The sequence below is a fragment of the Mytilus californianus genome, unplaced genomic scaffold (genome assembly GCF_021869535.1).
Source record: "Mytilus californianus isolate M0D057914Y unplaced genomic scaffold, xbMytCali1.0.p SCAF_12, whole genome shotgun sequence".
Taxonomy (NCBI): Eukaryota; Metazoa; Mollusca; class Bivalvia; order Mytilida; family Mytilidae; genus Mytilus; species Mytilus californianus.
The window spans coordinates 22,354,982-22,373,234 of record NW_026262604.1 but is presented as its reverse complement, the minus strand read 5'-3'; the positions used below and the strand labels follow the sequence as shown (position 1 = coordinate 22,373,234).

The following is an 18,253-nucleotide window of genomic DNA, read 5'->3' as shown; positions in this document are numbered from 1 at the left end:
CATATTGTTTTTTCGTTCATTATTTTGTCATAACTCAGGCCTTTAGTTTTTTCGTTTGAATTGTTTAATATTTGTCTTGTCGGGGCCTTTTATATCTGACTGTACGGTAATAGTTATGTTTGGTCATTGTTGAAGTCCGCACTGTGAACTATCGTTACTGACATCCAAATAGTTTTTGGTGGATAGTTGTCTCAATGGCAATCATACCACATATTTATGAAGTATCCAAGCTACAAGAATGTGAGCTGGCACAAAATCGTCTTTATTCAAATGTCAAGATTTTTAACAAGAAACTTGATTCATCCTAAACTTAATTTTATAACTTTAAGAGTGTACTCGCCATAAAACTGGAGAAAAGCTCGGCGAGCCTCACTTTTCGACCTGTTGTAATTCTTATACATGCAGACTTGATATATTCCTACAAGTTCGTATATTGTATGTTATTTAAACCTTCAAATGCTAAGTCTCTTTCTAATTCACAGTTATGAAAGTAGATCACCAACATGACTGGTAAAGTTCGAACGTAACCATTTTATATATAGAGTTAAGTAATTTTTAATGTTATGGTACTTTGGACCTTTTATAAGGTTCTCTGTATTGAAGCTCAATGTCGACGTGCTCTATATTTAGATCTTATTGATTTTTAATGTACTTTGGACCGTTTATAAGGTTCTCTGTATTGAAGCTCAATGTCGACGTGCACTATATTTGAATGTGATTGATTTTTAATGTACTTTGGATCTTTTATAAGGTTCTCTGTATTGTAGCTCAATGTCGACGTGCACTATATTTAAATCGAAACCCTATGAGAAAGAACCTTTACACTCGAACAGCCAACCATACTAATATTTAAACTTGGTAAGGAAACACGTTATAATTAAAGTGGCGTAACACAAAAGTTTAGATTTTTAATGAGAATATAAAGCTTATAGCTGACTTAAATTAAAAAAAAAATATATTGATATAAATATTAAAGTAGCTTTCAAAAAATAATTAACCAAATCAAATGTTGAACTTTCTTTATGTATTGCAGTTTGAAAACAGCCATGTTTAATATCGGATTTCTAAGTCTCGGTGACGTTTTACAAAGTATCGTTATTTGCATTCCTTGTGGGTCAATAAACATGACTATGATTATAGGCAGTTGTTGACAGGTGCCTTGTGGGTCAATAAACATGATTATGATAATAGGCAGTTGTTCACAGGTGCCTTGTGGGTCAATAAACATGACTATGATTAAAGGCAGTTGTTGACAGGTGCCTGTATATGTATACTTCATATAAAAATAATACTCTATGTAAGGATAATCATAAGCGGTCGATATAGAGAAAACACTTGTTCTGCTTAAGGAAGTATCTGTATCATTATTGTCATGTGTAAAACATCGAGTTTATCGAAGAAAACAAAAAATCAAATATATTTTGTCGCTAGTTTTCATATTTGTTTTTTGACGATTTTTTTTGTTAATTTGTTTTTTGATTTGCTGTTTTGTTTACTTTCTAGTTTGGCATCTTTGGGTTGTTGTCTTGTTGCATTTAACCCAAATAGCTCTTGTCATTCATACATAAAAACAAGATTGGGAAATTATTATGTCTTTTGATTTTCCAATTGACATTCTTGTGGGTAATACAACTTATAAATGTTTCTTTTTTTTTAATTTGCCGTTTAATTGCGGTTAAATTTTTTTTACATGCTAAGCTAACATTCCTTTTTACGAAAAATACCTTTATTATTTAATTATTTGGAATGAAACTCAAATATAATCTAAAGTGACTAAATGATAAAATCGTCAGCCAATACACTAAGTACCATAATCACACTTTTATTTTTATGTTTCCGTTTCTATCAGCAGAGCAATTTGACCGGAATAACATTCCGTTTTAGAGCAAACATAAACTAAACCATTTCCGGTTGTATAATCTTATTATGGCCTGTTGATGAGTTCAAAAGGGAAACAGTCATTTTGCAGGAATTAAATGGAGCTATTTAAGTATTTGTATTGAGACTGACGGCGCTGACTTTGTCGATTTATTAAAAGTTGGCTGAAATATTGACTTCCGGTGTTTCATTCCAACTTCCTGTTATCGAACAAGGGCCTATCAAGATTGAGTTTGGTATATTTGTTTTTAGTTTACACTAACTTTTGATTTCATCAGTTTGAGTTTTTAATTGTATTCCGGCAAGTTATAATTACATGACTCAGGCGTGCATGCATAACTATATAATTATGATAGTGGTTTAATTTTATTATATGGTAATTTTTTCAAGGTCATAAAATTTAGAAACTCTAAAAGTTATAAAGCTTTTAAGCATCCATGTGAAGCAATATATAAAAAAAAAAGACGGACAAAAACGAAAAAAAAAACCAGAAATTTTTAAGAGTTATGGCCCCACAAATCTCTGCTGTTGTTTTCAGGGTAAAATCACATCATATTTAAATAATTTAAGATGCATAAATCATATTTTAGGTGCATAATTTAGCTTTAATGAGTTCTTCCAGTGTGGTTGTTTTCAGAATAAAGACACAATTCTTAAGATTTTGCGTCGATGAATTCAGTTATTCACTCAAGGTTCAAACCTCCATAGGCAATGCTGATAAAGGTTTATTATTTTCAAAATATTGAATTGAATACTGATACGGTTCTCTGCAAAGTAGAACTAAGAATCGTTTCAATTTCGTTAATTCCAAGAAAAGGAAAATATAATTTACACATTACACTGGTCGTCTTTCATCAATGCATTAATTATTCAACTTACTTCCTGGTGTAAATTGTCAATGTGGTATCTCTGTTTACAAATGATTAGAATTTCATCTTTATTATTTACATAACGTCTTCGAATAAACAAGGAAATTTTGTTAAAACCCACTGTCAAAATGAATTGATGTTCAAATTTTCCTATTTAGAAACTGGAGAAGAATTTCGAAGAAGTAATATCTCTTTTTCAGTAACTGTTTTAGGCTTAGATAACTTTCCATTTCAATTTGTTAACTGAGAGGACATATTTTACACTCCAAGCGCTATTATACAATTTTATTAGATTATTTTAGATTAACCGTAAAACGTAAAAGTGAATTATACTTCAGCTCTTATGGATGAATGGACAGATATCTAAATGTAAAACGAATGGACGCAAATATACGGACCGTTTGGTGTATGGTTGTCAAATTGTATAAGGGGCATTGTTCGGCATTCAACGATGACCAAAACCCTATACCGTGTAGTAATCTATAAAAGGCCTCGACATGACAAAATATTAAGAATAAACTATGCAAAAGATTAAAGGCCTAATTTATTCAGACATATGTTTGATTTGACCAAACCGGGGATAGAACTCACACACTCGATGCAACTCGATTCTTTCTACATGTATATACATTTATTGGCAATACTAAATATAAAAACTTTGTTCTGAAATTATGACAAAATGAACTCATTCATGCTAATTAATCATAGAATAACTCGCATTATTTTAAGGTTTGCCTGAATTTGAAAAAAGGGGGGGGGGGGATACCAAGGGGTGCCAATCAAAACTACAGAATTTGGAAGGTAAAAATACCAAAAACCTTTAAAGCACAAAACAATAATTTACAGCTTGTATTGTTTTTAAGGTTTGGTGTTTTACATTTAGTGGCTATATATTCCTTTCTGTGACATATAAATACCACGTGTTTTCAATCAGATACAAATGGAACGTCTTTGAATAACAAATGGAACGTCTTTGAATAACAAATGGAACGTCTTTGAATAACAAATGCACTTTACAGAAGATCCACACAGCAGAATGATTAATCACCATCATCAATCATCGAATTGGGTAATCGGATTAAGTCGATAAAATATATTTGATTTTTATTAAATAATTGATCGATTATCGCCCTCCCTTCACTCCTAATTTGTCAGTAACCAGATACGACAAATGACATTTAAATACAAGCAGTGGGAAGCGGATGCAGATTTAAATGGTAGTGCAATTCCATGGGAAAGAGTACTGTTTACAATATCAGTTTAATTGCTTACAATTGTATTTGAAATTTAATGTAATGATAGAGAGGGAATGGTTTAGATAATTTAAAAAACATTTTTTTCCCGCCTATATTTACATTTACTTTAAATTCTTACATGCACAGTTTGGTATTTTTTCATGATTAGACAATTTGATTAGAATACACTGTACAGATCATGTGTCAATAATTAAGCAAACAAGGACCTACCAAGGATCTGATCTAGTTTCTACTCCGAAAATACGCCAATTAAATGAAAAACAAATGAGAGGTTTAGCTAGCTATAAACCAGGTTTAATCAACCGTTTTATACATAAGGAAATGCCAGTACTAAGTCAGGAATATGACAGTTGTTTCCCATTCGTTTGATGTATTTGAGGTTTTTTTTGGCATTTGATAAGGTACTTTCCGTTTTGAACTTTCCTTGGAGTTCGGTATTTTTGTTCTTTTACTTGTAATGTCTCCAAATCTTTAACCGTCAGTGACACACAGCCCGATGATCACAAAACGGTCTTCGCGAAAGGAAGTGAATCAGAGCGTTATCAGATCCTTGTTACCGAAGCGAAAACCACGGACTAGTATTATAATCAGGTTGCATGTTAAACGTATTTTTCTACGTAGGATTTATTTACTACATAATGTACAAAGCTGGCACTCTTTTGATACAAAATCCATCCACGATTAAAATTTTGTAATAAGTCCAGTATATGAGTCTGTTTGCTCGATCAAAACTGTATAAAAAGATGTCAAGAACTTAAGGTTTGGAAAAGTAGTTCATACACCTCATTTTCATTGTAATAGAGTATTTAAATCGGTCAAATTATAAAAGAAGTGTCAGCAAAATATTGCTTAAGAAGATAACGAAAGATTATCATATATCTGGATTAGGCATTCAAGAAACTGTCCGACTATATTGAAAGGATCTCGATCTGTCGTCAACTTCTTTGTTGAATTGAATATTAGTCGATGCTGCATTTCATAGCATTTATTTGTTAGTAATTGCATCGAAATTTTTGTTTAGTTCTCCAAGATGTCACTTTCACACTAGCTTCGTAGTCAACCTCGTATTGGTTTTTCATTTTATAAGCCCCGAAAGCATTGCCGTGATAAACACGTATCGATTCCGACATAGAAATGTTTTTGCCAGCTAATTAGCCTTACCGCCTAATTATCTACGCCATTTATTAAGTCAATTTCAGATGTGTCAAATAGACAAAGTTAGATTGTAACGTAATATCTAATTTGTCATTTGAAAAAGGAAGATTTCGTTCCACTATGTAATTTTTCATCGTCAGCTGTTATTCGTAATTCATGATTTTCTGACATTTCAAAGGTCACATATCTGCAATGCTTTGTATCATTTGTCATTCATTTGGTTATAATAAACATTGGAATTGTACAATAGAACATCTTAATGAATTTGTTTTATTGATTGCAGAACATTTAACGTCATAGAATAATAATTTTTAATATATCATACTTCATATTAAAATGCCAGTAGAATACAATTTACCCTACTGTAACAATGACTCAGCGGGTAACAATCATGGTTCAGCGGGTAACATTGTTTCGAATGTTTCCCTCTCATGCGATTTTTTCATTTTATGTCAAAACAAAAATCAACAATATAAAAATAGAAAGTTATAACATATATCTTGCCAATCCTAGCTAACGTATTCCATGTCAACGTGTTCTCGTCCTGGTCGTGCATGAAATATATTAACAAACACGTTAAGCAAAATTAAATAGCCATAACTCATATATAAACAATGTACATGTAGGTACTACTTGATAAAGGGCAAATAAAACTATGTCGATACTCAATTCGAGATGTGTGTCTCCACACTAAAAGGGGAGATCACTTTAAAAAATCTTTGACAAGAAAAGACCATACATAACAGAAGGGGAAAGCATTTTCCTTGATTTATTTTTTCTATCATTTGTAAACCAAAACGTTTGTTAAATTGGTTTACTAATGAATTCCCATCTGTAGCGGATATTAATCGGAAAACTGAGTTTTCTTATGGGATTATTTTAGTTTCCAACGATGGACAAATTATTTCCGGAGAGAGAAAATCAGCTTAATTTTCGAGAAAGTATATGTATAATTGAGTAGTATGTATAGCTGAAATAAAACAAAAACCTTAATTGTAAATGATATGTCTTTGATGTGGATTGAGGTCAAGACAAATAAAATAGATTTTAACTATTGAGCAATAACGAGACTAACGCCTACTGGTCTATTGATATTTAACGCAAGTTTGCTATTATTTATAACTGAAATGAAAAGGGGTTCAGAAGTGTGAATTTTACTGATTGTTTCTTTCTATATAGCTTCAGATAAACCATAAAAACTACCTTCATCCAGCCATAATATTTTGTATGGCCTTCTGGCTACACAAAAAAAAACTTCAATTCATCGATGAAGATCTTTGTTAATAACACTTTTATCAACTAAACACAATTTTAAAATCAACTTTTTCATAACGAATATGGCATCGTCGATTCTGACCACCAGTTGATTCAGTTGAACTGAAATATACTATGTTTAAGTAAGTCCAACAAAACATAACGAGTAAATACCGCAAATATTAACAAACGGATTCATATTCACTTAAAAGGGTACTACATTTTGAGAACGCCCCTAACTGTCACCCTCTTTCTGCCATTTCATATATGCGAAGAGTATAAACTTGAGTGTCTCCATGACTAAAAGTACAGTAAAAGTTAAATCAATTTTTAAGAAAATCAATTGAAGCCTGCTAGCTAGCGATGCTAATTGTTATAAAATGGGGAAAATATCTAGAAAAGATCGTTGATGTCCACCAACAGCCGAGTTTTGTCAGTTTATAACAGATTGTCGTTATTACCTTTTTTGTATCTGTATTAAATACTCCCTTTTTGTATCTGTATTAAATACTCCCTTTTTGTATCTGTATTAAATACTCCCTTTTTAGCTTACCGGAGCCCGAAGGGCCCCATGTGAGCTTATGTCATCACTTGGCGTCCGTCGTCGTCCATCGTCTGTCGTCGTCTGTCGTCGTCTGGCGTCGTCTGTCGTCGTTGTCTGTCGTCGTCTGTCGTCGTAAACTATTTCAAAAATCTTCTCCTCTGAAACTGCTAGGCCAAATACCTTCAAACTTTAACTAAATGTTCCTTAGGGTATCTAGTTTATAAATTGTATCCGAAGTTTTGATCCATCGACAAACATGGCCGCCATGGCTAAAAATAGAACATAGGGGTCAAATGCAGTTTTTTGCTTATATCTCAAAAATTAAAGCTTTTAGAGCAAATCTAAAACGGGGGTAAAATTGTTCAATTGGTCAAGATCTATCAGCCCTGAAATTTTCAGACGAATAAAACAACTCAGTGTTGGGTTGCTGCCACTAAATTGGTAGTTTTAAGGACATTTTGCAGTTTCTTGTTATTATTTTGAATATTATTATAGATAGATATAAACTGTAAACAGCAATAATGTTCAGCAAAGTAAGATCTACAAAAAAGTTTTATGACCAAAATTGTCAATTGACCCCTTAAGGAGTTATTGCCCTTTAAAGACAATTTTACACAATTTGTTCATCAAGTTTGCTAACATTTAAAAATCTTCTCCTCTGAAACTACGTGGCCAAATACCTTCAAACTTCATCTAAATGTTCCTTAGGATATTTAGTTTATAAATTGTATCCGAAGTTTTAATCCATTGACAAACATGGCCGCCATGGCTAAAAATAGAACATAGGGGTCAAATGCAGTTTTTGGCTTATATCTCCAAAACTAAAGCTTTTAGAGAAAATCTGACATGGGGTAAAATTGTTCAATTGGTCAAGATCTATCAGCCCTGAAATTTTCAGACAAATCGAACAATCCATTGTTGGGTTGCTGCCACTAAATTGGTAGTTTTGAGGAAATTTTGCAGTTTTTTGTTATTATCTTGAATATTATTATAGATAGATATAAACTGTAAACAGCAATAATGTTCAGCAAAGTAAGATCTACAGAAAAGTTAAATGACCAAATTTGTCAATTGACCCCTTAAGGAGTTATTGCCCTTTAAAGACAATTTTACGCAATGTGTTCATCAAGTTTTCTAACATTTAAAAATCTTCTCTTCTGAAACTATTGTGCCTTATAATTCTTAACTTTCACAAATTGAATGAATGTTCTTTTAGGAATCTAGTTTATGAATTGTATCCGAAATTTTGATCCATCAACAAACATGGCCGCCATGGCTAAAAATAGAACATAGGGGTGAAATGCAGTTTTTGGCTTATATCTCAGAAACTAAAGCTTTTAGAGCAAATCTGACAGGGATAAAAATGTTCAAAAGGTCAAGATCTATCAGCCCTGAAATTTTCAGACACACCGAACAACACATTGTTGGGTTGCTGCCACTAAATTGGTTGTTTTAAGGAAATTTTGCAGTTTTTGGTTATTATCTTGAATATTATTATAGATAAAGATAAACTGTAAACAGCAAAAATGTTCAGCAAAGTAAGAGTTTATATGACAAAAATTGTCAATTGACCCCTTAAGGAGTTATTGCCCTTTAAGGACAATTTCACACAAGTTGTTTTATGTTTTTTAACTTTAAAAATCTTCTCAAATGAATCTAGTATAAATTTTGTATTTCATTTCCTTGTACGTCAAGAAACATAGACACTAGGGCTAAAATGGAACATATGGGTAAAAAGCAAAATTAATCATTGATGAAAGATTTAAGCAAAAAAAATAACAGGTGAGCGATTCAGGCTCTTGAGAGCCTCTTGTTGTATCTGTATTAAATACTCCATCCTTTTTGTATCTGTATTAAATACGCCCTTTTTGTATCTGTATTAAATACTCCGTATGAAACAAAACATATTGTAAAAAGGATTATCTGATAAAATATCGGTTTGTGTGGTCATAACTTTCGCCATTCATTTTAGAGACATGATTGGATGAGTTGCATTGAGTCGAATTGTTTGGCACGTTTGTATGTTCTTGCTTTGATTATATAATTTTCGATTTACATAGTTTTAGTTAAAGTTATTTCCTTATGTCGTTATGTTAAGAAAATAAGAAAATCAACTAGTTTGCCTTCCATCATGGCGGCCATAGGAAATAACCCCTATTCAAATTCCGTCAATTGAAACTCATCTTTTACGACCATAAGAAACGTGTTACATCGAAACACCAGACCAATTGGCGAGCTGTAAAATCAAAGTGGTCTTTTAACGGAATTTTATGCTGCCTTTTACGTACCATGCTTCTGTTTTACTAAATGCTTTCTTTTTTCGTTTCAGTTGTGGTGCTGTGTGCATCTGCTGATTCTGTCAGGGATATATTGATTAAAGCTCATGAATTAAATTTTGACAACGGAGAATATGTTTTCCTAAACATCGATTTGTTCAGCAGGTAAGAAACTCTAAAGTCATGTAAACTACGGCTCAGGCGAATTGTGCACTTTCGGCCCTCTACAGCGGGAGTCAGCACATGGAGCCTATCAACTCTGCGCCAATCATATAGGGAAGGTATGTCGTGGCTTTGGGTTTATATAAAGAATTACATGTTAAAATCCTTGTTATAGAAGATAAGCATTGTCATTTTCAATAGTTCAACAAAATAATAGATATAAACTTGAATGGCAATAGGTGTCATTGTGAATGCCCATTGTGAACAAGTGAAAATAGCAAAGTCCTCACAAGCTGTATATAAGAAAACCAAACAGTCATTATGGAATCATTTTCATTTCCTCTTACTTTTCTATAAGAAATGAAGAAAAAGATAAAAACAATATTTTAATGCAGATATGTATATTTAATGAATATGCTGTTTCAAAGGCTTTTAGATAGTAATATACAAATAAGATGTGGTAACATTTACCATGAAACAACTATCAGATAGACACCAAATGACGTAAATGTTGACCATAAGTCACCGTACTGCCTTCAACAATGAGCAAATCCCTTACAATATTGTAATCTATAAAATGACATGACAAAATGTAAAATAATTCAAACGAGAAAACCAAGGGTCTAATATGAGAAAACCAAGGGTCTATTACGAGAAAACCATGGGTCTAATACGAGAAAACCAAGGGTCTAATACGAGAAAAACATGGGTCTAATACGAGAAAACCATGGATCTAATACGAGAAAACCATGAGTCTAATACGAGAAAACCAAGGGTCTAATACGAGAAAACCAAGGGTCTAATACGACAAAAACCAAGGGTCTAATACGAGAAAACCATGGGTGTAATACGAGAAAACCAAGGGTCTAATACGAGAAAACCAAGGGTCTTATACGAGAAAACCAAGGGTCTGATACGACAAAAACCAAGGGTCTAATACGAGAAAACCAAGGGTCTAATACGAGAAAACCAAGGGTATAATATATCTACAAAGCAAATACAAATGTATGATAGACAGCAAGCAACGACAACCACTGAATTACAGGCTACTGACTTAGGAGGACAGGCATCTATACAATTTAGCAGATAAACATGTTTACGAGCGCTCAACCCTCCCCTTACCTGGGACAGGGGTGTTACAACACACCATGAGAGCAAACTGTTCGGAAAGGCTGGACTCGGTTTGTGTTTGGTATTTAGTGTCTTCGTGATACTATTGATACACATGACTGTATACAGATCATTCTTGGTAAACGTTTCACAGAACTGGCAAAAAAAAGACAAATTGAGAATCTATATCTATTTCTCTCTAACATAAATTGAGCTATATTTTTATTTGTTAGCAAGCGAGATAAAAGGGGGAAAATCCTTTCGTTTGTTCTTGGACTACACAACAACGAGGCCTCACACGGTTTATGCCAGCCGAGTGTTTAACTTTCACAAATGCCGAACTGTAGAAACTAAAAGTACATCTTTAAACGAATGCAAAATCTAATAATGATCTGATTTCTATGCATGGAATTACCGTATATTTGAAATAAAACAGAAAAACTAAATCTTCTAAATTGAATAATTTCTACGAAATGATTCAAGAATGTGAGTAGACTGGAATTTGTTGTCATCCCGCCTTTACGAAGTAGGATTAATAACAACTGCAATTACTGAAATTAAGGTCGCTTATAGTCATCTAAAATTCCCTTGTGTTTAAATAGTGACAGAAATGATCCAAAGTCACGAAAAGAGTTCATCAATTAATTATTCATTCTTGTGATTTTCAACAAAAACAATGAATTTCTTTGTTTTTATTAATTTGTTGTCACGGAAAAGAGATATTTATTATGTCTGTAAGAAACCATACAAGAGAACATAATTTGGGCACGCTAAAATTAGTAATGTCAATTCTCGTTTGAAACGAGATCTCAGCTTCCCGAACTTCAGTAAATATCATGATTTAAAAACAGAAGCGGCAACCTTATATAAATGCAATAAAAATGTGTCGGCTAAATTGAAACAATAGATAAACAAGATCTCCGTAAAAAATCATAGTGATCGAGGTGATCCGGAAGTGTTAGGAATAGGGAAATAGTTCTGTCGTGCTTGACTTCCCAAGGCCGGGCGCTAATAGTACAATTTACTTATGTTACGTTTTAATGGGATAATGAACTTCTAATGGCGTATTTATGCTGCTTCTTATATGTTCGGTTTAAACTCTGATAATTAAATTATTACCAACACATGCTTTTAATGCAAATTGGATCATCCGACAACATCTGACTCTTATACGGCTTTAAATTCATCATTTCAGACTAAAACGCATTTAAGATGGTCCACTCTATTGGCTTCTTAAGATAACTTCGTTATAGTTTCTTTTTAGTGTCATGTTTAACTGTCACATTGTAATGATAGCGTTGTAGTTTGTTGCGAATTTACAAAAATCATGATTTAATGTAGACGTCTCGAATTGAAAAAAAAATCCTATTTCAAATTGCTTCATTGTGTAAAGTCAAGAATATTGTCACGTGATGTCATTGCCCTTTTATATTATTTTTCTATTCAGGAATTTTTTGTTAAGCAGGTTCGCTACTCAGTTTCAAAATAACAAGCTTTTTATAACACTAGTATATATTGATAGGTGATTAATAAAGGAACCAAAAAAGCAAGAAAAATATATAGGTCAATGTGCTTGTTTTCGAGATATTAGCCATTGAAATTTTGGCTGGAAAATGTTCTGTCTTGATTTTTCATAGCTTTATCATTGACAAGTTTAAGTTCCTAAAAACCATTAAAAAATAACAAAGATTTTTATAAGACTTTTACAGATGGCTCATAATTATACATGTAAAAGATTTATAAAAAGAAAGATGGGGATCAATGGGCAAAAATTATCAAGGCATTCAAATGGATAAAACCAAACTAAAATTTTTTTAGGTAAAATTATCGAAACATTTTTTAATTAAGCTCAGGACAACCCATGATTTGCAAATTTTAGGGGGTGGTTGCTCGCCCGCCACGCCACCGCCTGAATCCGTCCCTGATGTCTCACTGAATGTCCTCTTATTTCCTTAAAAAATCTTTTGTATTTATTAGGAATACAAACAGCTATTTTATATATAGTGTCAACACAGTCGGTAAGCAGTTCAATATAACAAAAGAATATAATTTAAATTAATTGTTTTGAGAACAAAAACAATATGTAATTTCAATTCACAATCACGTTAAAATCAGACATACATATTTAATGGAACTCAAGCAAATGAGATTTTTATATGTCTTTGTGTCGTTATGGACAAAAACAATTAGAAAAAAAACTCATTAGTTTTCTTTTGAGATAGCTACAATTCGTAGCAGAAACTAAAATTAACAATTTTATGAGAAAACAAATAAAGTCGATAACCTTTACCCATTTCTATCGATAGACGAATGATGAATATACATGTATTTATTTTGAATTTGCATTGTATCATAGATCAAATTTATTTGTTCAGTGTATGTTCACTGGTGTTAATATGTCTTTTGATTGAGTTAAGCCATTTCAATTGATATTTTATAGTGTGTTTTTCTATGTTGTGATGTTACACTATTGTTTCAGATAAGGGTAAAGGTTTGGTACCATTTTAAAAAACGTTTAAACCCGCTGCAATTGTTTGCACCTGTCCTAAGTCAGGAATCTGATGTTCATTAGTTGTCGTTTGTTTATGTGGTTCATAAGTGTTTCTCGTTTCTCGTTTTTTATATAGATTAGACCGTTGGTTTTCCCGTTTGAATGGTTTTACGCTAGTAATTTTTGGGGCCCTTTATAGCTTGCTGTTCGGTGTGAGCCAAGGCTCCGTGTTGAAGACCGTACTTTGACCTATAATGGTTTACTTTTATAAATTTTGACTTGGATTGAGAGTTGTCTCATTGGCACTCATACCACATCTTCTTATATCTATGTATGTTAATTTTTAAAGAAGCGTCTCAGTCTGCACTAAGCGCTTCGGACGCCATGCTTTTATAAAGTGTTACTTTCATTTTCTAAAACTTGGTCTACTTCTGCTGGAAGGCAGTCACTACTAGTTCACGAAGATATGATGATAAGATATCATTCCGACGAAGTCGAAGGGGACTTTAGGTTTGCACTGCGTCCGTCTGTCCGTCCGTCCGTCCGTCCGTCCGTCCGTCCGTCTGTCTGTCTGTCTGTCTGTCTGTCTGTCTGTCTGTCTGTCTGTCTGTCTGTCTGTCTGTCTGTCTGTCTGTCTGTCTGTCTGTCTGTCTGTCTGTCTGTCTGTCTGTCTGTCTGTCTGTCTGTCTGTCTGTCTGTCTGTCTGTCTGTCTGTCTGTCTGTCTGTCCGTCCGTCCGTCCGTCCGTCCGTCCGTCCGTCCGTCCGTCCGTCGGTCCGTCCGTCCGTCCGTCCGTCCGTCTGTCTGTCTGTCTGTCTGTCTGTCTGTCTGTTTGTCTGTCTCTGTCTGTCTCTGTCTGTCTCTGTCTGTCAAATCAGTTTTCCACATTTTTTTCTTCATGCTTGAAGATATTGATTTGATATTTGGTGTATTGTTGTTTTATCATGACAAGTTACAGATCAAGTTCGAATTTTTTTCCGGTCTGATGATTTTTTGCAGAGTTATGGTCCTTGGACTTAGAAAATTCACTTAAATAATCAGTTTTCAACACTTTTTTTCGTCATACTTGAAGATATTGACCTGATATTTGTTAAATAGTTTACACCAGGACAAGTTATCGATCAAGTTAGAATTTTGTTCCAATACAATGAAATTTTAACCGGTAGGGGACTATGTATTGCCATGCAATACTCACAGAAAGCTTGTTCTACATGGCGTTGTCATTTTATTTTCGACTTATGAGTTTGAATGTCCCTTTGGTATCTGTCACTTTTAAAGACAGCAAGCGGTTTCATTAATTATTTGTAACGTAATATTTAGCAGATGTCAATAAAAAATGGAACCTCGTCAGGGGTTGTCTTTTGTCATTTGGGGACTATGTGTTAATGGCATATATTTTTTTGTATCTTTGATAGCTTCTGTAAAACGTATTGTCAACATTTGTAGATTCGGGACGATCTACCGCTTGACAAATAGAAAAGATTCGTACGCATGTTTGTCAATAATGAATTTTGTTGAAATTACAAAAACTAGTATCCAATACCAAATTATAATTATGGCCACATTTTTTTTCAACGATAATATTATTTCAAATGTCATACATGTATAACCATTACAAAGAATCTCTGTTTTGTGCGCTTTTCAATGACAGATGGCTCATGTTTTTGTTTAATGCGCCTTTTAAGGACGGATATCACTTTTGTTTGTTGTGAGCGCTTTTTACAGACAGACTTTTCTGGGGGGTTTTTTTTGGGGGGGAGGGGGTGCTATTACAGACGGGTGTTTCCTCTGTCTGTTCTGCTTGTTTTTAGAGACGGCTGTTACCTCTATCTGTTCTGGGTGCTTTTCAAGACGGGTGTTACCTCTATCTGTTCTGGGTGCTTTTAAAGACGGGTGTTACCTCTATCTGTCTGGGTGCTTTTAAAGACGGTGTTACATCTATCTGTTCTGTGTGCTTTTCAAGACGGGTGTTACCTCTATCTGTTCTGGGTGCTTTTAAAGACGGGTGTTACCTCTATCTGTTCTGGGTGCTTTTAAAGACGGGTGTTACCTCTATCTGTCTGGGTGCTTTTAAAGACGGTGTTACATCTATCTGGTCTGTGTTCTTTTCAAGACGGGTGTTACCTCTATCTGTTCTGGGTGCTTTTAAAGACGGGTGTTACCTCTATCTGTTCTGGGTGCTTTTAAAGACGGGTGTTACCTCTATCTGTCTGGGTGCTTTTAAAGACGGTGTTACCTCTATCTGTTCTGTGTGCTTTTCAAGACGGGTGTTACCTCTATCTGTTCTGGGTGCTTTTAAAGACGGGTGTTACCTCTGTCTATCTGGGTGCTTTTAAAGACGGTGTTACATCTATCTGTTCTGTGTGCTTTTCAAGACGGGTGTTACCTCTATCTGTTCTGGGTGCTTTTAAAGACGGGTGTTACCTCTATCTGTTCTGGGTGCTTTTCAAGACGGGTGTTACCTCTATCTGTCTGGGTGCTTTTAAAGACGGTGTTACATCTATCTGTTCTGTGTGCTTTTCAAGACGGGTGTTACCTCTATCTGTCCTGGGTGCTTTTAAAGACGGTGTTACATCTATCTGTTCTGTGTGCTTTTCAAGACGGGTGTTACCTCTATCTGTTCTGGGTGCTTTTAAAGACGGGTGTTACCTCTATCTGTTCTGGTTGCTTTTAAAGACGGTGTTACATCTATCTGTTCTGTGTGCTTTTCAAGACGGGTGTTACCTCTATCTGTTCTGGGTGCTCTTAAAGACGGTGTTACATCTATCTGTTCTGGGTGCTTTTAAAGACTGTGTTACCTCTATCTGTTCTGGGTGCTTTTACAGACGGATGGTACCGCAGTTTGTTTTTATGATTTCTTTACGTATTTCGTTTGATTGAAGCTTACTTAAATTACACCTTGCATCTCATTTTATTCATTTTTTGACATAATGAATTGGTACATTCTCATTAAACCGATTTAAACATTAGAGGGCAGTTAACACGCCTTTCCTGAATAATTTTGTCATTTTGTCGATCGGTAGTGATATTTAATCCGTCTGAACTGTTGCTTGTAAAATAGATAATTTACTGATAATACTTTTATTCCACTAGCAGTCAGTGCTTCGATACTGATATGACAAGTTTTATCGTTTTACCCAGTTCAGATTATGTTATTTTATTCCGAGTTTAAATTAAGTAGAGTAAACGTCTAAACCCGGAGCGAAACCTGACTGACATTACTCATTTATATTAGGGGGTAATAATGATGTTAAATGAAGTAACTTTGTGGAGAAGGTGTATGAATATATATACGTAGTGTTATTTTCTCATTAAAACAATTTTCTTAAAGACAAAAAGCGCGAAATGTTTTGTTTGCGATTTTTACTTAATTCAAAAATCTTTTTTTTCACGAAAAAAAACAACCTCAAAACAACGTTATTTGAACTTGAAACTTAAACCTCGAAACATTCCCAATCTCTAAATCGGAGCCGGTCTTCGACACTTTTTTACTGTTCGGTCTTAATTATATTCACTCACATTGCAAAGTAATATTTTTCTTATATATCATATTGTGTGACAAACTCCAGTTCCAACTTGTGCATCATAACTTTTGTTTATTTGTAAATTAAAACAATAAGAATGCATTCTCTACAATCTGATTACAAAACAGATCCTGTGTCCATGCTTCGCTTAGGGAGCTACCATTTGATTTTTAGGGGGGGGGGGGGGGGGGGGGGGTGGGGGGGGGGCTAGGATGAAATTTGAAAAAAATAGGCAGGACAGGAGTTTTGAGTAAAAAAAGGCAGGATGAGCAACTTGGTAAAAAAAAAAATGGCAGGATGACAATTTGTGTAAAAAAATTCAGGATAAACTAATAAAAAAAAAGGCAGGACCGAATAGAGTGAAAAATAAAAAGGCAGGACAGAGATTACAACTAAAAAAATATGCAGGACAAAATTTTTCATCCTAAAGCCCCCCCCCCCCCCCCCCCCCATAAAAATCAAATGGTTGCTCCCTTATAAGGATCTGACATCACCCCGTTCTACTATGTGTATTAACAACCTTTCGAGGCTTTCGGGTTTTGTCGAAATGATAAGCACTAATAAAAATTTGGAGATAGAAATTTCCTTGGTTGGTTTACTAAAAAAAGAAGAATGGCGCTTTGTCAAATTTTGATAAGCGAAACGTTGACACATGATGTTTATCTTCAACAGATTACATTCTCTGCAGCCTCGATCGCCATGTTATTGAATTCAATAGGATTATATTTTTTAAGCCAATTCACATTTTAACCTATTTGAACTTAGTTTGTGGTGATTTTCCACCTCATTTCAAATATGGTATTATAAAACCTGCAGTCTAGTGAATAGATTAATAGACATCCATTGAATTATTACACATGACTACAAAATATATATATTATCATTGTTAAAAAAGGGAATTTAATTTGATTTCAAATGTCAGCAGGTTTTCCAAGTGAAAATTATTATAGTTTTCACATATTAAGGCCAGAAATAGTTGCTTAATTAGTCCTACTAGTGTGGGATGCTATTAAAAAGCTACATGTATCTTTGTCAAATGAAGCGTTGGTCTAAAATGTGATTGTCTGTGCCGATTGCATCCTATATCGTGTTCGGAATCGATCGGTCTGATATTCCCGTACAGTGTTTATCCTTTAGGTCTGCTGTAAGAGTGTTAATAGGTTCATCTATTTATTTTAACACGAACCTTTTTTTTTTTATTATAGATATAGTCCGTTAACGTAAAATGAATATGTTTCCATTTTTTTGTATGGCATATTCAATGATAATCTGGATATAAGTAAATACGTACTGTACAAATTTAATCTTAGAGTACAGTAACATTTCCTCAGTATTAATTATAAACCGAACAATTATAAGTTTGTTTTTTTTCGAATGAAGCAACAGGAGTTCGAAATAATATAACTATATTCATTGATACAGCTGCTTAATATAAATTTGAATGACAAAATTGCTCACTGCAAAAGAACAAAAAAAGACAATCTGTTAAATGTTTCCCAATATGGAATGACAATGATAGATTCGTTAAAAACTTTACGGCTTTTGTGATGAACTTGTACTTTGAAAATATGTAATTGTAACAAATTGCAAATAACTAGAGAAGTACCGAAAGGTCTTATTTATTATTCGGAAATTCTAAATTTGAAGGCTGACATGTTAGTCGTATTATTGCCAATGTAATTGCCGTTGTCTAGATTTCAATATTCTTTGATGTTTAAAATAATTCACGATTACA

The 18,253-nt window shown here is 33.8% G+C and overlaps 1 protein-coding gene across 9 annotated transcripts in view; it reads left to right on the top strand.

Moving 5' to 3' along the window:
• Positions 1 to 18,253, top strand: part of LOC127721559 (atrial natriuretic peptide receptor 1-like) — a 227,239-nt gene that overhangs the window by 144,069 nt on the left and 64,917 nt on the right. For all 9 annotated transcript variants that reach the window (XM_052228327.1, XM_052228322.1, XM_052228321.1 and 6 more), the window contains exon 2: positions 9,286 to 9,397. In XM_052228327.1, the coding sequence (XP_052084287.1) occupies positions 9,286 to 9,397 (112 nt within the window). The remainder of the gene's footprint in view (positions 1 to 9,285; positions 9,398 to 18,253) is intronic.